This window comes from Accipiter gentilis, chromosome 19 (assembly GCF_929443795.1).
Source record: "Accipiter gentilis chromosome 19, bAccGen1.1, whole genome shotgun sequence".
In the NCBI taxonomy this organism is placed as follows: domain Eukaryota; kingdom Metazoa; phylum Chordata; class Aves; order Accipitriformes; family Accipitridae; genus Astur; species Astur gentilis.
The window spans coordinates 25,899,713-25,922,848 of NC_064898.1; the positions used below are offsets into that span (position 1 = coordinate 25,899,713).

Genomic DNA, 23,136 nt, shown 5'->3' on the forward strand with positions numbered 1-23,136 from the left:
TTGCTGAAAATGTCTTAGGAGTCATGCTTTGGCTCTTGCAGAACGGTAACCATTGATCAGGCTTATCTTTAAAATTAATTGTGTTTGCAGGAGGATACACAGCCTGTTTATATTGAGCCCAAATGGAATTTTCCTGTTCACATTAGAAAAGAGAACAGCTTTATGATCAAAACATGTGCATGCTCCTCATATGAGCAAGCCTTTGTGAGCAAAATTTGCTCGCAGTCCAGCTAGTCCAATATCTTCTGGCTGATCACAGCCAGGACCAGACAATCGGAGGGAGATGAGATGAGATTCCTACAGTGTGGAATTGCTCCTGCTTTGGCCTATAGTTTGTAGAGGACAGCTAAATGCTGAAGAGCAGTGGTAATGATTTTCTCGAGGATGTGTTGCTGAAATTTCCTTTGATACCTCTGAATATTCTCAATATCCATCTGAACAGCCATGACAATTAAATCTCGTTAAACCCTGGACCTCAATGACCTCCTTTGGCATTGAGTTCCAGAGTTTGACCGGGCGTTATCATTGATTTCAGGTTTCCCACTGTTTCATTTCACTGAACATCTCTTTTCCTGCATTAAGAGGGAAAAGGGAGCTGGAGAATATTTGGGAGCAAATGATGCTTTATTCCAGAAAGGCAAAATAGTTTGAAAATCCCAGACAAATTTGCTACTTAGTTTGGCCAATATATATATTTTTTCATCGCTGTTTTGTTTAGAGGAATATTAAGGAGAAATGTGATGTTCTGAAATATTCCTTGTGAAGCAGGTTTTGATGTTTTTCTTCATAAGGGGATTCATAGTCGTTTCATGTTATCCTGAGTAGAATAAGTAAAAAATGGGATGGAAAAGAATTAAAGAAACTGAAAAAGAAAGTTAAACGTTAATTTCAGAATGAATGAAACATTTCAGGCCAAACATTTCATAAAGGATTTTTTTTTTCCCAGTGAAAAATCTGAATATTTTTCATTTTTGGTTGAGCTATAGTTTTTTAAATTAAGCTAGAAATATCCCTTCTGTGCAGGACTCCACCATGAAGTTCCTGGTCTCCCTTTTCTGCGCCATTCATTATTTCATATATGCACGTCACGATGAGGGAACTGGGTGGCTCAGTGCCGGTAAAACTGCTGTCAGCAGAATCCAGCTGATTCTGAACAAACGTAACCGCTCTTCAAAGTCCTTCAGTGTAAGTGGAAGCTTTGAAGTGGTTGAACCTGGCTCTGTCTCACCCTCCTTCCCTCTCTTGGCTTTGCTCTGGCATCAGTAGATGAAGGCAATCGGTGCCTACCTGAGTGCTGGCGAGCATCTCCAGAGGCGGCTGCGTGCCACAGCTTGGAGCTCACATCAACCCCGTGTCCCCTGGCAGGGGTGGGGGAAGATGTTATGGTCACCCTCCTCCGCAACCACCTTAGCAATCCTCAGCCAAGGGGAAAATGCAATTACAGTAAAGAGGGTGGATGAAGCCTCATGCGAGAGCACTGTGGTATCCACTGGTGAGCGACTCTTGCCTTTAATGGATATAGACCAGGCCACCACCTCCCCAGGCTACTGTCATCTTATAAGAAGATCTACTACCTATTAATTTGCAAGGCGTCTGCCCCATCCTATGCAGCCCTATGTTCTCCTCAGGTCTGTAGATGGCTAAACTCCCTTTATCTTCACTGGGAATTTTTCCGGTTGGACTTGGCTTGCAAAAGGTCATCTGATGCCTCATACACTCCTTTTTGTTGAGTTTCCATTCCATTTCCATTTCAGGTCAGCACTGGATTCCCGACTGATTCTAATTATTCTTTGTAAGGCTGGGACGAGAGCTAGGCAGAAAATTAGGAGACGTGTAATTTGCTGCTATTTCAGTTCAACCCCTCTGTTTCATGCCAAGGTAGCAATTCTTAAAATCTTCCTCAGCAAAATTAAGAGCAATGGAAATCCCTTAGATAAAGAATTACAGAGCTGGACTAAGCTGTGCCTCTGGGGTATGTCCATACTGGTGCTAGTCCATGCCTGTGACTCACCCGAGCAGCGTGAGCAAAGGCTTTTGCTCGGGTTTTAGGTGAGCTTTGAGGCTGGGCTCTTTTAGGATGGCGTCTAGCACGCTCCTGAAATACTTTCAGCGCTAATTTTGTGTGGAGCAGTCTGTGGTGGTCCAGACGCCGCTATGACTGGCTGTTCTCCAAACAGGGAAAAATAACATTTTCAGGGCGTGTTTCAGATTGCAGACGGAATTTGTAATTTTTGGGCACCTTCCCCACAAATTGGCCTTGGGATGTTAAATAGTAGTGAGGGAGGTCTCAGAACTGCAGGGGGGACCCCAAGCCAGGCTTCGTTTTAGTGTTACAGGAGCAACCAATACAATATCTTAGAGAACAGATATTTTTACTAATCCCAGAATACAAAAAAAAAAAAAAAAATCAACTCTGAAAGCTGCTGCTTTTTCTCTCACTCCTTTGCTGCATATAAGGAGTATGTCACTTTATAAAGCAGCATCTCTGAGTGACATAAATATCCTGGAGCATCAGGCGAGTTCCAGATGGCACCGTGCGACTGCCCTGAGAGGGTGTAGCCGTGCCGTGCACTGTTTGGACAACATGACCTCATGGTGACGTAGGACCGTATCAGACAGACTTTTGATGGAAGAGGGATTTAGGTCACCTTCCTGAGACATCCCTCTCATCCCTACAATTAATAGAGCTGCAAACCCCAAGCAGGGCACCTGCCTCCTCATTCATACTTTGCATTAGTTAAATTCAACGCGCCTGGCACTCAAATGTGGTGATCCAGGCTGTGAAGTTGCCAGCACACTCCTGCCTACATTTTTGGCCCAGGGTAACTAGTACTTTTCCAAGCAATTGTTGGGCTGGGTTCAGGAGCTGGCATATTCCAAGGGCAGTTCCCAATGGGCTTTTTTCCCTCTCTCATCTGTGGTGGAGACAGAGAGATTTAGGAATTAGCACTTTTGTGCTAATTAACCATGGTAAGTTGAATCTCTGGGCACTGATGCAACCAGCACAGAATAGCCTGTGTCTATTCTAGTGACACTTTTTTTGCAGTTTATGTGTTGCCTGAATATCAAAACCAGGCACTGAGATCAGCTTGCTGCAGCAGATGTAGCGGTAGGAAATGGTCTGAGTCTCTTCTTCTACTGCCTCTGCAAGCTCTGGATAAATAGATGTGCAGATTTCAGCACACTGGGTGCTTGAGCGTGGTCACAGTTTGGAGTAGCTGGTCCCTCCCAGGTGTGGTAGGACTCCATATGAACGTGGCCCATGCTGTCTCACATGCTTGAAGGGAGGGACTGGCTCTAGTGTAATAGCTGGTGATGTGAAATCATGCACATTTGCCTGAAAAGGATTTAGAATAGAACCATAGAATCACAGAACGGTTTGGGTTGGAAGGGACCTTTCAAGGTCATCCAGTCCAACCCCCCTGCCATGAGCAGGGACGTCTTCAACCAGATCAGGTTGCTCCAAGCCCCGTCCAACCTGACCTTGAATGTCTCCAGGGATGGGGCAACGACCACCTCTCTGGGCAACCTGTTATTTCTAGATGTGCACTGAATCCATGTGACATGTCTGGTATTTACAACTTCTTAGTCAACACTGTAAAACATTTCAAGATTAATAGCCTTCTATCCTCCACTTCCAGAGAAGATTGTGGGTGAGCTATTTCAGAGCCAGCGGACATAGTGCATCAGCATGCATCCACCTAGGAACAGCTACTGGTCTATCCTTTGCCTGCAAAGCCAGGCTCATCTTGGGAGATGTAGGGTAGTCAAGGGTCCTGTCACCAAGTACAGAGGAGCTGAGTACTCACAGAATTGTTACATCTGCATTACGAGCAGCAAAGCAAGGATGGAGAAGAGCAGCGGAATTCATGCTCAAGTCAGCTGAGATTGGTTGTTGCATTAACAGCCCAGCTCTATTGCACGATCTCTCGCTTTAGCATTTCAGCAACCAGCTTATGGGAGTGCAGAAGTGCATTCCCTGCCAGCCCACAGGTAGCACAAGGCTTTTTTCCCCCTTTTCCCCACCTCATGTGTCTGCCTTGTCTACAGAGATCACAGGCTTTTCAGGGAGCAGCCTGTCTTTTTCTGTATGTTTGCATAATGTGATGCATAATGAGGTTGCCAGGCGCTATGGTAACAAATACGATCACGCTGCTTCAAAGCTCACCTCCATATTAACCAGCATTTTATGAGCAACAGAATGAATAAATACTGGTTTGTGTTCCATCTTTAAAGGCCAGCACCTATGTGCATGTTACTACAGCCTCCATCCTTTGTCTCTGGTTCTGTAGATGCAAGCTGTGCTTATGGTGGTCCATGTGGGCTGGTTGGGCAGCCGGCCCTACAATAAGTAAGAAAATGAACTTTACCTGTCTTTCCCTCAGCTGAAGAACACCATTTGGATGTTCCTCCTGTGCCCACTCACCGATTTTGAGGAAAGGTGGTGTGACTTTAACCTCCAAGATTTCTACCTCTGTCACAAATATGATAGAAAATAGCTAACAGGTTTAGAAGATGCTGGGGAGGGATCTGAGTGACAGATGGACATGGGTGGAGAGAATTAGTGCATTATTTTATTTCCTTTGGAAAGTAGTTGAAAATATAAATCTACTTCGGAGCAAAAGTGGATCCTAGGAAGAAGCCTCTTATTGTCTGAGGAGCTCGGGTTGAACTTTGAGTTTGTCAGTAACGTGTTCACGTCTTTAATCCAGTTCTTTAAAGATGTTTCTTCTTCCTTTCTCTCAGCTCTTCATGCAGGAGGGATATTTTAGCAATGGACTGCAGACAAATATCTGTGAACAAATGGGTGACATTCAGTGAACAGGAACCAAGAGGACACAAACGAGCCCATTCATGTATTGCTCATTCAGTTCCATGAAGAAGAGCATCCTTCAAACAGGCACTATTATCCAAGCCCAGGAAGGGCTGAATAGTAAAAGAGGGGGAGGGAAATGAAGAAATTCAGGGAAAATAAAAAGTAGATGTAGGTAGAATCAACAATAAGAAAGGATGGAGAGTTGGAGGTGGGATTTGACTCATAGAGATACCTACATTTAGGGGTGTGTGTTTGAGTGTCTTCACATGTACTAGATATTTGTATTCCTATCAGTGGAGATCTAGTCGGTTAACAGAGCCCAAAGAGGCATTCAGCTCATCCTAAAGCAGTCACCCATCTTTGGGACAGGGAAGGGAGAAGGGCTCTCCAAGCTCCACTGACTGTGTTGGCCAGTCCACATTGAGTACCAGAAGGACACAGTCACCCTGCAGATGTGGTGAGACCTTAATATAGGTGTCTTAGGAGGAGAAACACACCCGGGAGACTGTTGCAACCAGCAGTTCTTTTGGAAGGGAAAGGTATTTTCTGTCTTTGCACGGGGGTTATGTGAATGGGAAATGTAGTACTGGGTGGGCAGGGAGCTGCACTGATCCTACACGTGAAGGGACCATTTATTACTGGTCCCTGAGGACAACAGATGGACTTCTGCAGCTTAGCCTCCCTGTCTAAGCAGATCCTCTGATGACCGATGAAGTGTGCATGTCCATTACTGAAGCTTTCCTGAGTCTCTGGAGTTAGTCCAACTGCTTATCTTCATAAAAGTAAAAGCCGAATATCTCCATGCCCATTTGTCAAATTTGGTTGAAGCTGATTCAGATGTTCAGAGCTATTATGGGAAAGGATTGACTGGCAGTACCTTCACACAGAGTTCATTTCCCTAATAAACCAGGCTGAAAACAAGCAACACAACCCAAAGGTGGTTGAGTGGAACAGAGCAGGGGGGGGGAACAGGGTCTGTGAGTTAGTGGTCCCATTGCCTTAGAGGTCCTGAAATTAAGACAAGGGCTTTGATTTCCACGGAAAATTCAACCCTTTGTGGAGGGCTTGGATCACCACCATTAGGACAGCTCCTAGTTTGCGTTGGAGTCTTAAGAATCTAAATACTGCCTAGGATTATGAGCACAACCTGTTTAATGTAGCAACACACTTGGGGTTTCTCCATCCCCATTTTCAGATGAATGGCAATTTGGTTTGCTTCAAAACTGGAAAGATGTTGGTGCTTTGTTGGGAAGAACTACAAAATGCAAGAGAAGGAGTCTGTGGATGGGAACCACAATGTGTCCAGCAGATGCTAAAAATGTTTGAAATGTGTTTGGGGGTTTTTTTTGCTCAAAAAAGTTGCAGCTTTGTCCAAAAGAAATGAAAGATGGTGTTATTATTTTTTCAGTAAGTTGGAAATTCACCATCGGCTAATAAAGAGAAGCCATAGCTCACAATACCTGATAAAGTGTGCATTTCCTACTCTGCTTGAGTTTACGTCTAAGGCAGTTTTATCTTAAACTAATCCTTTACAGAATTAACCCAACTGTTGTGCATAATTTGGTGCAATATAGGCAAAATGATACAATTCACTACTTACAGGCATGGGTAAGGGGCGTCTTGGAAATCTTGGCTCCTTACACTTCTGAATCCCCCAGCTCACTTGCCTGCAGGGAATTTTGCTGAGAAATGTGTGTCCTGTGTTGAGTTGCAGAATATGAATTTTGATGTTCCTTTCTAAATATTCTTTTGCACCGTAATTGCAAGAGTCAGGAACTGCTTTCAGGTAGCTTCAGTGCAGAGGTGAAGCTGTAGAGAGAGAAAAGCATCTTATGTTTTCAAAAAAAGCATCGCAGTCACGTCTGAGGCCAGATTTGCAGAGGGCATTTGACCATTGTCACACAACGAGCAGATTGTTTGGTGCCCAGGACTGGCTGATTTTAATAGACCAAATTTCACTTGAACTTCTCCTAATGTGTCAATGGGTTTTGGATGAGGTAAAAAGTGAGCTGTTGGGAGCCAGTTTTTTGGTAAACCTGACTGGGTGGCAGCTAAAGCCCTTCCAAATAGACCTTATTGAGCAATGGGGGATTCCATTCCCACATTACCGCTACTGTGCTGTTGGTTTAATTCCTGCACCCCCTTTCTTTTTTGATCTTCAGAAACGAGTTCAGACCCTGGGTAGACGTCAAACCTGTGAAAGCTATAAAAGCGAAGGCCCAGTACAAGCCGCCAGAGGAGAAAATGACCCATGAAACCAGTTACAGTGCTCAATTCAAGGGGGAAACCAGTAAGCCTGCTCCAGCTGATAACAAATTCCTGGAGCGCAGAAGGATACGCACTCTCTACAGCGAACCCTACAAAGAACCGCCAAAGGTGAGAAACGCGGCGGCAGGGCCATCACTGGTCCTGGTGGGACTTGTCCAACGCAGTAAGGCTGGGCTCAACACTGCCTGCTGCCGTTCCCCTTATGTGGCATTTTCATTTCTGAGCAGTGGGTGCATCTGGGGATCCACCTTGGAGATAGTGGTGGATGAAAAACTGAATATGACTTGGCAATGTGAGCTCACAGCCCAGAAAACTAATCATATCCTGGGCTGCATCGCCAGCAGCGTGGCCAGCAGGTCGAGGGAAGTCGTTGTCCCCCTCTGCTCCACTCTGGTGAGACCTCACCTGCGGTTCTGCGTCCAGCTCTGGGGTCCTCAGCACAGGAGAGACAGGGACCTGTTGGAGCGGGTCCAGAGGGGGGGACACGAAAATGATCAGAGGGCTGGAACACCTCTGCTGTGAGGACAGGCTGAGAGAGTTGGGGTGGTTCAGCCTGGAGAAGAGAGGGGTCCAGGGAGACCTTATTGCAACCTTCCAGTATCTAAAGGAGGCCTACAAGAAAGCCAGAGGGGCTTTTTACAAGGGCATGTAGTGATAGGACAAAGGGTAATGGCTTTAAACTGAAAGACGGCAGGTTTAGATTAGACATTGGGAAGAAATTCTTTACTGTGAGGGTGGTGAGGCTCTGGCCCAGGTTGCCCAGAGAGGTTGTGTCTGCCCCATCCCTGGCCGTGTTCAAGGCCAGGTTGGATGGGGCTTTGAGCAACCTGGTCTAGTGGAAGGTGTCCCTGCCCATGGCAGGGGGGTTGGAACTAGATGATCTTTAAGGTCCCTTCCAACTCAAACCATTCTGTGATTCTATGGGCTCTAGTACAGGTTGATGCACTTTGGAGACAATATGTCAAGCTGTAAAGAAGTGAGGATAGGGCCCAGATGAAGAGGTTTTTGCATTGTCATTTCCCAGGTGATTATCTAGACAGCTTTCTCTTTCTCCCTCCAAAACTATAGGCACCCCACATTACCCTTTGTCCCAGGAACAACATGGTAAGAGCCAGATCTTCATCTGCAGTTAATTCAGAGCGCTCCACAGATTTTGACAGTAAGCACTTTTGGCTTTGATCAGATTGAGGACATGTGTCGAGAAGGGCCTAGGCTGAAACGTCTTCCAGCCTTGTTTTCTAGGAGCAGTGGAGGATCTGCATATAAAAGGAGTCAGTCTGTGCAATTTTAAACCTAGGACCATTTGTCCTTCCCAGAGTTTATAAGTGCTTCCCAGAGCTTATAAGAGGTCTCAGAGGGATGGCAGGGCCAGCATGGAGGAGCTGAAGGCTTCTGTTCCTCCTTAATTTTGAAGTTGTTCTCCCTATTTTGGGGGCTGTAGAGACAGGTGGGTACAAGACACTGTTGTGGCCTTTGCTCAGGTGCCAACTGGAGTCCTGCACCCCATCTGTCCCCAAGTGATTTTCCTCCGTTGTGGCAATCTGTTATGGGACAAACAGACTGAGGAGTCATGTCCTGCAAGAAAGGTGGGGATTTGTAACAGCGTCTTTGTCCTGAGCATCATTTCTCTGCTTCAAATCCCGAGAGACAATCTCCTGTGGGCTTGCAAAGCCCCTCCTGAAGTCCGAGAAAGATGGAGGAATTGATAAAATGACTGATAATATTCCCTCTCCCATTTACCCTGCTGTGTCCTGATCTGGATACAATGGGCTCTGCTGGCTTCAGGGGCACGGTGATTTCAGGGCATCAACGCCGTGAAAGGAGTTGGCCGTTTGCAACTCAGCATGCCCCCGGCTGCTCCCCTCCCTTTGTGGCAGGGCGTAGCTGAGTAGATAAGCAGCATTCATGCCGTTTCTGATCTAAATCCTGTTTTCCACCTGTCCTTGTGTCTCTTTCTCTCTCTCTCTCCATCTCTGTGTTGTCGTTTTGCATGTTGCCCTCCATACAGGTGGAAAAGCCTAGCGTAAAGCCTTCCAAACCAAAAAAGACCACAACAAGCCATAAACCCCTGAAAAAGGCCAAAGACAAGCAGATTGCATCTGGCCGGGCTGCCAAGAAAAAGAGCGCCGAGACCTCCAACACAGCAAAGCCAGAGGACAAGGAGAAAAGTAAAGAGATGAACAATAAACTGGCTGAGGCAAAAGAGTAAATGTCACTGCACTTTCTTTCTCCTTTTTTTCCTTTTCTTTCTTTCTTTCTTTCTTTCTTTCTTTTTTTCTTTCTTCCCTTTTTTTTTTCTTTGATTAAATAAAGGCCACAAAATTAATTAGAGGCTTCTAATCTGCTTTTTGTTCTGACTGTATTAGAAGCTTTTCTGTTTTATTTCCAAGGAGGATTAGGGAATCCTTGTTTCTGAGGTCAGGTTGTTCTGCTTTGCCTGCACAACACGGCTCTGCACAGAGTGAGGGACGTGGGAATGCACAAGTGGGGTCATAGGAGATGAAGGTGATGGATCAACCGTGATTGCGTCCAACAGCCTGTCCCTTTCCTCAGGCCTGGGCCTTCAATGCTTTGACGGCGTGGAAGTGCCCGTAGAGCCATGAAGGGGCTGTGCTCTCATCCCATGAGGCCCTTTTGGGGTTGGCCGTTCTTAGGCCCTGTCCCACTGGTGTCAGCAGGTGGAAGGTTTTTTGGAGGCAGAGAGGATCAGAGGTTCGTTCATGGTGCTGTGGATCTGCTGTAAATCCACTAGAATCAGTGGTGTGGCCAAGAGCAATTTCCCCTGGTGACACTGGTGGGACTTTCGCTCCAAGAAGCAACGGGAAAGGAGATCCTGTGCAAATAAAGGGCCAAATCTTACCCCAGGGTAGCTAGGGGGTAGGTCTAGCTGCATCAAGGCAGCTTCATCCATCAACACCACTTGGAAGTCCTTGATTTTAAAAAAAAAAGGAGTGAGGGAAGGCACAGAGAGCAGTGAAGACTTCCCAAGCATGTGGCAGGTCAGACTAGGTTATCAGCAGGCTGTTCTTCCCTATTGTTTCCCCTAGGTTATGGATCTTTTTAGTTATTCCAGGTTTGTTTTGAATCTTGGTCTGCTTTCTTCACTTCTGGGGTGCCAGTAGACAGAGCTAGATTTCAGAAAGAGGTTTAGTTTGCAGACGTGACCTTCCAAGGGGTAGAAAGAAATGAGTCACCAAGGTTGACTAGAGCTGTCAGCCCCCGTTGTTTTGACTCTACCAGCTGTTGGAGTTCATGTTGGCTCGTGAGCATCTTAAGAGGGCCATAAACCAGTTGCTGGGATCCCTAGAATCCCTCCAGGCAAGATCTCAGGGTTTCAATCCTATTTACTGTGCTCTTACTCTAGGAAATCCCCATGCCCAGCAAGACCAGTTTGGAAGCTGTAAACACAGCAGGACCATTTGTCAGCGAGTATGAACTGGCCCAACAGACTGGCATTGCGTACCCCAGACTCTGGGTCATTGAGTCAAGGGGAGCTGGGAGAGGTATGGTCCCAATCCAAATTTACGTGCCTAACTTCTGGATTGGATCCTAAATACATGAGGATTAATCTTGATCCCACCAAACTGAGCTGTTAAGCTCTCCTTTAGCAGAGTAGCTGCAAGTCAAGATGCAGGGTTCTTCTTTCTTTTTGCAGCTCAATATTTCTATCCTAACTTGCAGTCCAGCCTGAAACTTTCAGAGAACAGACAATTGGGAAGAACAAAGAGAGATGGGAAGTAGGGTGGGGAGGTGGTGTAAGAGGAGAGTATCAGAACTGCGTTGCTGTAGAGATGTTCAAATGAGGAAAGTCTTGCTGCTAGGATATTTTAGAGATGTGAAACTATCTAACAGAAAAAGGGATGAGCCGTGAGGGTGAGGAGTCCCGTTTTGGGGGTCTCACCCCATTAGAATCGGGTCTTTTGGAAACATAGGTGAGTGGTGGACTACAAGGCTGAGAGAAAGTTTCCAAAGAGGAGGAAAGCTCTGTGGTATACAGATAGTGACATTTGCTGGCCTTAGTAATGAATAAATGCCAAGTTCAGTGTATTGTGTGATTTGTCCTGTTTGCCTTGCGCTAACAGCCTAAACCTTTGAGTATAAGTAAGTGTAGTGTTCTGAATTCAGTGGTGTATTTCCAAGCTTAGCTGTGTTAGAACTGTGTGCTATGAGCTAGTCAGGTTGTGTATGTGGAAAATATATATTCATATATAGAAATATATATATTTAAACCTCCAATGTTTAGGAGGAAACCAGGGAAATCCTCCAGGAAGTAAAACTGTGGAAATCTTTGCGAATGTAGTGCATTTTTTGATGTGCATGCTCCATGGAGACGCTGACCTGTCCATATTGACCATTGCTTTTCTGAGTGCTCAGAAGCCCCTGCAGCACTGCTCGAGTGCAAAGCTCAGCTCTGTCTCCAGAGCAGCTCGGCAAAAGGCTTGCGGTGAGCTGGTGGAGAGGAGTGTCGCTCACAGCTCTTCCCACCCCGCCGCACAAGGGACAACTGGCCAGAGAAGCCTGAGCTTCCAAGACTTGGTGTGATTCCTTGGCATTTAGATGCTTCACGCATCGTCACACTCTTCAGTAATGTCCTTTCCTATCGCAGGATATAGCAACAGCCGTGAAGATGACGTGTCTCAGCAGGCAGAACATGTCAGGAAGGCACGTAGACAGTTACCAATAGCCCAACACACCGATCTCACTGTACATAAGGAAAGACCATGCCAAACAATTCGCCCTATTATTTTTTGGCCCTAAGTTTCACATTGAAAGAGACACCATGCTAGCCACCATTTCACCTTGAATTCAATGGGAATTTAACCCTTGACTTCAAGGGTAACCAAATTTTGCCCAAGGAGCAGCATTAAGATGCTCAGCCCACCTAATCCAAGCATCTTCATGACTCTGGATCAACTCCTCACCATCCAGGGCTTCAGGATTGCTTCTTCTCAATGAAGAGTATCCATCACTGTGTTTGAATGAAACGTGCACAGTGAGTGGTCAGAATATGGCCTTATGTTTCCTTAATGCGTGAAGTTTTTTGGTGGCATCTAACTACAAAGCTAGGTGTGAAGAGCTAGCCAGTGGTCTAAATTCCCTTTCTAGTGAAGGAACTTTCCAAGGGCCATTGAGCGACCTATTTTGGACACCTCTCTTTGGGTGGGATAACTGATCCTTGGAAGGTTTCAATCTTTGCAAAAAGAGCCTGGGAGATTGGTAGGACCTGGGGACCTCCCTCTCAGACAGCAACAAAATAGGGATATAAATCCCGGCCTTTGTTCCATGTGCACCAGGTCCTCAGCATACATCCAAGCACACAGTTTAGCATTGCGTTGAATGCCAGGAACTGCAGCAGGGTCAGGCCTCAGGGTGAAATCCTGCATTGCTCTACCTTCCACAGACTTTATGCCCATCCAACCCACTCAGGTTTATCAGAAAGGAGACCAAATCTCTGCCGTTTCAAGTTCACTTTGGACTCTGAGCTTGTCGATCCCACTGGGAAAGAGTGCTCTGCTGTTCTGTGTTTCCAGCTACCACAATGCTGATTCTGTTTCACCGCTAATTTGTAATATGTTTTGCTTTCTTTGTAAAAAGAAAAAAAAAAAAGAAATGTTTTGCTTTTTTACCCTGTGAAAGTTCCTATGCTGTCTATTGCTTGCTTTCTCATTTTCACTGTATTGTACTGTTACTCCTTTCTGCAAAATGGTGCTAACTGCTGACTGAGCTCCTGTTTTCTGACTGCTTTGCACACCGATCACCCGCTTCTTCATTTTGCAACGCGTCCAGTGTGAAAACATGGCTCCCATGAATTCCACAAACTCTTGCCTCTTGGAGGCAGATAGGAAGTGTCTAATTAATATTTTGTGGCCTGGGTTTGGTTGCATATCACAAATTGTCTCTTGTAATGTGTTAAGCACACCTCCTCGTGGTGCTTTTTCATTCTTGCTGTTCTAATGAGAATGACACACACAAACACACACACACACAAATTAATGTATAGCCAATTGATTGTGACGTGCTTGTGATCTTTGCTTGCTCAAAGGGGTTTTTTTTCCAATGATAAATAAATGCTAAAGACGAATACCACCTCCTTGACCTTGTTTTCTCGATAAGAAGCACAGTTAAGTGAAAGAAACACCCTTCCAACCGTAATCAGATTTGTGTTGCTTAGAGCCTCCACTTCCATGCCTGCCGTAGGGACAACTGAGCTGTCACAGTCTGACTCCCTTTAGATGGCCGCTAACCTCAGACTAGCCTGACGTGAGAGCTAAGCCTTTGCAAATGTGAAGATGGACAATGAAGTCATGTGGACGCAGCAGGTAGTTTGCTTTTATTTTCTACGTATACAGTGTCTTGAGCAGGAGGTTGGTGCATGCAGGCTGCTGCTGCACCTCGCTCGTGTCCACGTTGCACTGGGTCAGGGAGCAGAAACCGAGCCCCATCGAGAGCTGGAGGGAGGGGAGGTGATGTGGATGAGATGATTGCTTAATTAGACACCTTTTCCAACTACCTACAGCTTTTGCTTTGGCCCAGAACTACCTGAAAGGCCCATGAGAGGGGTCAAGGGCCTGTAAATCCTCATTGAAAGGAGGTGGCAAGTTCTTGCATTGAGCACTTCCAGTGTGCTGCAAGCCGAGCCACCGTTGAACAAGCACTTGGCAGTGTCTGTGGAAGTGCAAAGCACTGATTTTATATTGATGAAAGCGTTGGCTGTCTGGAGAAAATGATGGCTGAGACGAAAGTAGGGCTGAGGGCACAATTTTATTTTAAATGGTGAACCCTAATCTTAGTTCCATCTCTTTTTTCTTTTAATTGGCCTGTAAGCTCCTACCTGCAATTTTAATTTTTAATCATGTTGTCTCTTTTAATGGATATTCCAATAACATCCCCACCAACGTAGGGAAAATTGTCTGCATTGGGGGTGTATTTTGAAAACTTTCCTCCAACATAGCTCTGCTGACTTCCATGGAGCACCAACCCTTTTCTGCCTTACCGTTTCTGGGTACTACTTCTCATCCCTGCCTGGTTTACAAATCAATTTCTGAATTTATTCCACCTGTGACTACATGCTAATAACAGTGCTGCTTTCTGATGTCCTGCCGTACCACCCTGCCTTCCCTCTCCCTTCCCCACCAGCTTCATCCATTCATCGATCACACATAACTATACGATCTTCAGAGTGTTTCAGCTGAGCTGTAGGTCCAGAGATTTATCATTTCACCCCTCCGCAGCTGGTATTGGAGAAAATGTTCATTGTTAAAAGATTGGTCGTTGATGGGGCTTATCTGTGACGATCCATGTTGGCCAACAAAATGTTTCTCCCATGACACAAAGGTACGGGGTCTTTTCCATGCTGCAGCATGGAAGCGTAATCCATTTGGTCCCACCCAGCTGCCCACATCCAGTGCTGGAAAACATGCCTTGGCTGCCCTATTGCGCTCTGAACTTGCTCAGCATTGCAAAAACCAAAGGAAAAAAAGCCCAAAGGGGCAGGATGCATTTCTAAGAGACAGTAGGACCTACTGGGCTGATGACAGGTATGGGGACCTGGGCTCCCTGGTCCAGTCGTCACTGTCAGAGCCCACTGCTACTGACTCACTCCTTAATCTTTGCCAAGTCGTTAGCGACTGGCACTGCCCACCTATTTCCAAGGGTTGTTGTGAGAATGATGTCTATGCAAAGCACTGGAGGTGGGTTACTAAAAATGAAATGCTTTGTCTTTTAAGACCGTTTAGGGTGGAGGTGCTGGCTGGAGCAAAATTAGTCCTAATTCTTAGTGTTGATGTCTGGTGTGGGGACAAGGAGGGCAGAGAAAATATTGGTGTGTGGAATTTAAAGAGTCAAGTCTGCTTCTCAAACTCTAAATAACAGAGCATCTGAGTGCGGCTTTGCAGAGGTGTCACTTTGGCTGCATGGTGTGAGCAGGATAGCCTGCATGTTTCCAACTTTAATCAGTTGCTTTCAAATATATCCTGTGCTGAGGGGTTCAGCACCCACACCCTGGAGCCTTGGGCATGGGTGGATGAAGAGGTTCCTGCCTGATGCTCTCCATTCCATTCCATGCATCAGACAGGAGCTTAAGTGCCTTGGGCACAGGACTGAGATTTACTGATTTTGCCACTTCCAAATCTCTGAGCTTCCTTTGAAAACCTCAGTTATCATTATTACATCCCTGACTGGTAAAGCAACGTCAAAGAATGAGTACAGGTGTTTCGTCAGCCCTTATGCAAACACAGCGTCTTGTGTCACGATATCCTTTGGATTTAGGGTTTATTTAGAGATGTGCCAGTGCAGGAGAGAGAGGGACTTTTTAAGAAGATGTCTCTGTCATAGCTGGTACCTCCCAACATCCAAGGAATAACCACCATCCCCAACAGCAACAGCAACATCAAATAACGAAGAGGAGCTGTACGGGAAGAAGAAATTCCCTAGTATGAATGTGATGACATGGCCATGGTCAGCACTAAGAACAGTATCTTTTGCACAGTTGGAAAATATTTTGGTGTTCAGACATGGGCTTCAGCTCTCCCTGTTTCCAGCGGTGGCATGGTAAGTTTGATCCAATTGGGGATTTGACAGCCTGCTTCTATTTACCCTTATTCACATGAGATTTCTGGGTTGGAAGCATTTCCACCAATGCCACTGGGTTTACTCACAAGCCCAGAGGTCTGCAATGAGGGGTGACACATCTCTGAGTACTTCAGGACTGGTGGTTTATGACAAACTATGCATTGCTTGTAAACAGTCTTAATTTCTGTTGCAGGGTGCCTTGGTAACTGCTCCCTAATCATGACTGTTGTGTGGAGGAGACGTGAGCCCAAGGATAAAAGAAAAGCCTGCTAATGGATTGAAGGCATCTTTATGCTTTCTAAAATGCCAGCTTTCCCTGCAGGGAGTCTGCTCCACCGAAAACCAACAGCAAGGACCAGCCGCCAGAAAAATGATGGATGAGGATTAGTGACAGATCTTGCGATATGTGAGAGCAGTGAGGAATAATCACCGTTCCTTCAATGCCAGCAGTTCAATGCTGAGAGATGGAAAGAGGGAAACGTTTCTGAAACCCTCTCGTTGTCATCTGCCCACCTCCCAACCCACCCGAGCCTGAGACATACAGCAACCTCAAGCCCCTGAGCAAAGCTAGGTCTTCCCATGTCTCCGTGGGGAGCTGGTGCCCTGCGTGCCCTGCCTGGCTCTGAGAGAAGTCTGGAGAGCTGGGTCACAGCAGAGGGTGAGGAGCACCTTCCACGGTGCGTGGTGGAGGGGATCTCACCACATGATGGCTGGGGCAGATGGGTCTGTCCTCATCACTTAAACAGCACCCAGGAGCACTTGATGGTGCCAGTACCTGATGGTCAAGATAGGGAAATCCTGAGAGCAGTCCCTGGTCATTGGACTGACCTGCTTCTTGGCCTGGTTCAGGATTTAGTACCCAACTGAGGACCAATTCACTGTGGCCGCCTTGTTTGGAGACAAAAGATTTGTCAGCAGGGACACGAGCCGGCAAGGCCCCTTTAATTTAATGAAATAGTGATTTGGAGTCGCAGGGCAGTGGATGTCCTTGTCCCCATTGCCCCTGCTCCCATCCCTCTCCCCAAGTCTCATCGCTGATCAGACTTCTCTTGTCCCTGTTGACTCCTTCCCATGCAGTCTTCAGTGCCCTCACCGTTCCATCAGACCCCGTCTGCCCACCATGCTGCTGTTCCTTCATGTCGTCAAAATCATTTCCCTTCCATCTTCCCTGCCAGCTTTTCCATGTCTGTCCCACAGCTGCTTCTCCAACCCTTTGCTTTCTCCCACCTCTCCCCCCCCCCCAGCACCTTTCCCCTCCAGGTCATCCTAAATAGCTCTACCAGGGACCTTCTCCTTCCCATCCTCCCCACGTTACTGTCTCGTGTCCTGTCTCTCTTGGACTGTAAGCCTTTTTCTTTGCCTGTACTGTGTGATAACGCTCACTTCTTAGAATAAACAATACCTCACCTACCGACTGCCCTTTGTCTCTCTTGTTTCTTGGTGTGGCTTCAGTAGATGTGTCTGCAAGTGCACTCTGTGTCTGTCCTCGTGGCCCGTTCAGCAGTCGGTCTTGCTGCCGCAGCTCTATCCATAGTCTTTTGGGATGACTCTGCTCGTGTTTTTGTTCCCTGGTACCTTTCTTTCTTTTTTACAGCCACAGAGACAAACTTTGTTGTCTGTGTAGGAGCCGGGCGTATTCAGAGCTGCATGACCTTCTGTCCTTTGCAATTCTGGTGCATCTGATAAAGAGGTTGGCCTTTCTCCAGCTTCGTGCAGAGATGTCCTGGGCTGGCAGGTGGCTCAGCAAATGCAGCAACTGAGGAGAATGAAGGAGAAATCTTGTAGCCGAGAGCAGAAGCAGCCGATGGTAAAGGAACCGCATTTTCCGGCGCAATACAGAAAACAGTGGGCAGAAGTGTGTCAGTGGAAATCCAAGCAGATGCATCTCTCAGGGGAAGAAGCAGAAGCTGGCTTAGGAGCAGGACATGTTTCAGGGATGGATGCCCAGGAGACTTCTTGCGGTTCAGAAGGTGCCCTGAACATCTTCCTCCATCTCGGCTAAGACTAGACCTGCCCGTGGTCCCTTCGACCTGTGAGTACAGCAGGGACCCAGTTGTGACTAAGTCCCAGGTGGCTCCTTGCTGCCTCCTTGTCCTAATTTATTGCCGGAAAGTGCTAGTTTGGTCTGTGCTGGCTGGAGCTATTGGTGCACACGGAGGTGGTGCTCCATATGCACATGGAAAGTTGCAGGAGCAGCTGAGTTCTTCTACCCTTACTGTGACCCTCACGGCCAGTGGTGTGACACCACCCTGCCAGAAAGCAAAGGAGACTCCTTATCACGCAGAGTGAGCAGCTGAGCTCTCAGCATGGCCATCAGTCTGGTTTCATGGGCCACCTGCAGAGGTTAGGTCTGAAGACCTAACTCAAGGCCAAACTGAAGCTGGTTGGTGGAGATGGATGGGAGAAGGATCAAGCAGTGCTTGGTCCCCTGGGCTTCCTTCAGTGCCTGTTCCTGTCCTTGGGTGTGCAAAAGCAGACAGAAGAGATGAAATGTGTGGGGAGCTCCAATCCTCCTCAGTGAGGAGTCTGGAGATTTCATCTAGGACAAGCGAGACCTGCAGCTGGGTTGTGCTCGACATCTCCAGGCTCCAGGGATTTCAGCGTAGATACTGGAAAGAGGCAGTGGGAAGGAGGATGCCTTGGTGTAGGTAATGCCCTGCATCCCTTCCTATGTGCCACCATGACCTGCTCCCACCTGCCACGCTTTCACAGTGCTGCTGCCTCCTCCTCCAAACTCTAGACTCCAAGAGTGGAAAACCTCTAGAACAACCTAAAACACCAGCCAAAAAACTCAGCTGCACATTTTTAGGGACTTAATAGTATTTAGGACAAGATTCCTGCATGCCACTGAGGTCCCTAACTGGCCTTGGAGGTAGACTGAAGTCTTCTAACTTCTAAATTTCTGCTACCAGAGCTTTGTAAGAGCTTGTATATCTGCTGCTTTGCAGGTGGGCGTTTGTTTAAACTCTGAAGTGCTGAGCTCCTTGTTGCTCGCCTCACACCTACATCAGGCCAGATCTCACAGCCAGACACTTTCTTCTCCTTCAGCCCTTGCTAGCCCCAAATTGGTGCACATTTCCAGGGCCCACCAAACCTATGCAAGCAATAGCAGCCCCTCTGCTTGCTTAGATACAGACCCAGGCTGAAATTCTTTGTTTCCCTGCTCTAACTTAGTGTTAGCCCCACTATTTGATGCTGTTGCCTTTTCCAGGGAATGTAACTGAGACCAGTTACTAAGTACAACCTTAAGACCATTTTTCAGGACAAAGATGACTTGTATTTTTGTCGCTTTTATCACAGACAGCAAACTTCAGTGCATAAAGGGCAATAAAACATTCAGAAGAGAGAAGTGACTCACCATATCCTACAGCCTAATTGTTGATTGGATTTGCCCAGGAATTGATGAGTTTATATCTTCTGAGGAACATAAACCTACCAATGTTGTCCTGGGAGAGGGCTCTAACCAAAAGGTCAGTTCCTTCACAGAGGTGAGCCGTCTTCTCACCTGAATTCTCTGGGAAAGAAAGGACAGGTTTCTCATGGTTGTTTTTAAAAAATGGCCCTTCGACACCAAACTTCACAGCTATATGTGCTTGGGGCTATTTTGCTGTGTCTGAGCCACCAGTAGAGGATTTCTGCTGCTTCTAGTTGCTCTTGAAGGCAACTTTTAAATTTCCATGTGTCTGGAGTTGGGTCTGTCTATACCGACTCCTACCAGCTCCCAAATAGATAAACTGCTTTGAATGAAGATAATTTTGCAGAAGAGGATAAAAATCATCAGCTCCTTTTGTTATGAGGCCACCAAAACATCAAGACCTGAATCCATAGAGGAGCAGAGATGAGCCGTGAGCAGGTCCTCCACATCTGTGAAGAACGGGTTAATGTTGCTGGAGTCCATCACGGTCAGAGGCAAGTTTAGACCCCAAGTCACAAGATGCCATCTCCCTGTTGTTATACCAGGACCGGCGAAGAGAAGACTGTGCTACGTGTGCTCATGGTGGTCATCCGTTGGTCATTTCCAGACACCAGGTGCTGCCTCTGGGAAATGAACCCCTGCCGAATTTCATACTCTTTCTGCATCTCTCTCTCAGATGTAACGCGAGTAATGATGTGTCACCTCCAATTCATCTCCTCTGCATTTCTCACCTTGTCACATCACATAATTAACCCAACAGTTTGCAACCGGCAGCCCTCGTGAGAGCAAAGATCTCCAAACTTTCCTCACTTGGCTAAAAGACAAAGGTGATTTGTAAATGTTGCTGCTTGCGTGTTAGGACTTGTTACGTTTCAGGATCAGGCTTTCCCTGCACCTTCCCAGCTTACTCTTCCCAAGGCTGGTACCCGGGGCCAGACGTGGCCGTGCAGCCCTGCAGAGAGCAGCCAGGGATGTTCCCTCCTGGTGAGAGGCTGTGCAATGCTGTGTTGCCCCTGAATACCGATTCCTGGGGAAAATAATGTAAATACCTCCCCCTCACACTCCTTCCAGTTTAAAACAGGTTTGGAATCAGCTTTACTGGGAAGGACAATCACACAATTATCTGTACTCAATGCAAAGAAAGACAAAAACAGGGGATGGGAATGGGACACAGCCTCTTTCTCTTCCAGGAGGCTGGGTCTTACCCAGCCTGCAATACATGGCTGAAGGATGCACGCACTCACGAGAAAAGAGCCAACGGATTAAAATGAAGAAGTATCCACCATGCAAAGATGCACCGCATGCACCAGCTTTCTTGACTGCCTCAACAGGGAGGCACCCCATCACGGCGGCTGAGAAGGGTGAATTCCCCTGGTGACTCTAGCAGGGGCTAAGGGAAATATTGATGGAGGGTGATTTCAAACAGTTAATGTCGCTCCAGGAAGAGATGATTTGGGGCTTTCATGCTCTATTCTGAAATGCAAGCCAGCAGCAAGAGCAGGGTTGGACACCAAGGAAGAGGTGGGATTAGTCTGGTGTTGACCCACCTACAACCTGGAGCATCACATGCACGCTGGCCCAGGAAGACCTGAGCTCAGGCCCCATAGTTACTGCACCCTCCCTTACTAGATCAGATGAGAAGACGTGCTTAGAGGGGGTGGCTTGGCATCTGGGATAGCTGCTGGCAGCCTTCAGCCTGCACGTGCAAGTGCCCTTGGGCACACTCTGCACTGGCGAGGACGTGCGGGCATCTCCAGCCTTCTCCAGAGACCAGGCAAGGGCTCCTGTCCTAGCAGATGTCTGCATCAGCAGGATGGACCTGGTCTGTCCTGACGGTGGGGCATCTTTCCAAAGAGGAGCTGCCCTGCGTTTTCCCCTAATCCCTTGATTTACGGTGCTGGGCTCACCTCATTCCCATAGGAACTGGTAGGCTGGAAGGACTCAGCAGTTTTCCTACATTGGGGACACAGGGAAAAGGCCTTACCAACCTCTGCCAACAGCTTCTGGCAGCAAATGTCTCTTCACTCTAAGCACGAAGGGCAGGAGGACGGTGAGTATTTGAGCCAGAGCTGTCCTGCCAGGGCTCTCCACGGGGTCCTGCCCCATGACCCTCTCACGCCGGGATGGTTAGGCTCGTGTGTCGGGGTTGGGCTGGTTTCGTGGGCCAAGGAGATGGTAATTAGTGCCTGTTCTCCCGGCCATGGTGTCAGCCGCTCCTTCCTTCCCTTAACCTGCAGGCTGGAACCGTTCCCTACACAAAGCCAATGTCAGGCTGGGGGACGAAGGGGGATCGCCACAGTCCCTTAATGCCACCGCTGTGCAAAGCCGCCCATTTTAAGGCTGAGCAGGTTTCTCCTGCCTCTCCATCTGCTTTCCGCAGCCTCACGGATCCCTCCCCATCCATCACACGTCTCTCCTCATCCCTGGAGACCCTCCTTCTCTTTCTCTCTCCTAATGAAGATTGATTCCCTTGTTCCCTACAGGTCTTTCCTTCCCCAACTCTCCCTCTGCACTTCAGCAAGACCCGACCTTCCCTCCAGCACCCGTCCAGAGCTCCTGGCAGCATCTACCCTCACTCCCAGGCTTTGTTCTCTTATGCTCCCATCCACGATTACCCCAGGTACAGAGCTGGCCCCAGAGCTGATCCTAACAGGCATCCACCTGGTGCCTTGGTGCCACCATCACCTCCTGGTGTCTCCTGGGGGGCATCGAGTGGAAGGGGTGCTCTCAAATCGGGGTTTTAGCACGTGTTAGCTGGCCTTGCTTTCCTGTCGGTTGTTTTAACAGGCACCGGTGCTTCCTGAGCAGCACAAGAGCTCGGCTCCCCTGCTTTATAGGGCTTTCACCACCCAGCTTGAGGGAAACAAACTGCTTCTTTGTGAGAGAATTTTACAGCGAGGTGCTCGTTCGATGCAGGTTATAATCAATTGGCAAGCATTTTTCATAGCTGATGGGTGGGCCTGATCCTGGTCTCAGTTGAATCAGGGGCTGGTCAAAAAGTCAAGAGCTCCAGCCCTCCTAATTTTGTGGACATCTGTGGGTTTTGGACCAGGACCAGGCTCACCAACCAGCCTGAGGACATACCAAACATGTTGCGGGCTGCTTGGGGAGTGCTCTGCAGAGCCACTTGTCACGGGGCAAATTCCAGCTCGGGGATGGCATTTTGGTTTTGTGCACCAGCCGATTGCTCTGACAGCTTTGCAATGATGTTCTTTCTCTGCTTCCAGGACCCCTGAAAAAAACACTGGTGCTACAGACCAAGAACCAAGTACCTTAGTGCAGGACCAACGCACATGAAGTTGAGCACTTTCTTCTGAGTGGCGGTTGGAGCAAACATATAGTCTGCATGAAATGTGTATCGTCTGGCTGGCATACAATAAAGCTGATGAGCAGAGCTGAATGACAATTTCTCTTGTCTCTCAAGCACTGAGAAGTTACTGTCTCCAGGATCTGTGTAATGCAGTTAGCATGTCTGTGCCTTGATTTATATTCAGTAAAGTCAGAGAAAGAAAATGGGTCCAATTCTCCCTTTATTCATAGCTGTGGAACAGCGCTGTTTTCAGTGGTCTCTCTAGTTTACACGGGCAACAAAAGAGATCAGATTCACTTCCATAACTCATGGAAGTTTCATATTGGATTTCAGAGATTATCCCAGAAGCCTGGTTGATAGCATCAGCAGCTCTTCTCAAAAATCCTTGGAAGATTTAAGGCACTATAAATTCTTAACCACTGTGAGGAGCTCACATTTGGATGCCGCCAGGTGAGGCACACCTTGTGCAACATCTGGCAGATCCCCTTGTCGTTGTGTTTTAGCCAAGAACATCTCAGGCCTTTTTCTGAGACTTAACATTCAATTTGTTCAATTTGCCATTTAGGGCAAAGGCTGTACAAGACACCAAAAACTTGCTGGCAAATTAGTGTTTTTCCTCAGCATTTTTTCCAAAAATGTTTCATTGAAATAATTGTAAAGTACGAACTAGAAATGTTGTAGGAGGAATGCAGGTGGTTCATGGATTTAGCAGGTCTGGTTGTTCTTTACACACATCTTTTCTGGGTGAGGGTCCCT

At 47.3% G+C, this 23,136-nt stretch overlaps 1 protein-coding gene across 1 annotated transcript in view; it reads left to right on the forward strand.

Annotated features, from left to right (window-relative positions):
• Nucleotides 1–22,577, forward strand: part of MAP6 (microtubule associated protein 6) — a 43,305-nt gene extending 20,728 nt beyond the window's left edge. The window contains exons 2-4 of the mRNA XM_049822733.1: nucleotides 6,979–7,192; nucleotides 9,093–9,289; nucleotides 22,298–22,577. Of these exons, the coding sequence (XP_049678690.1) occupies nucleotides 6,979–7,192; nucleotides 9,093–9,289; nucleotides 22,298–22,367 (481 nt within the window). The 3' untranslated portion in view covers nucleotides 22,368–22,577. The remainder of the gene's footprint in view (nucleotides 1–6,978; nucleotides 7,193–9,092; nucleotides 9,290–22,297) is intronic.
• Nucleotides 22,578–23,136: the final 559 nt, after the last annotated feature.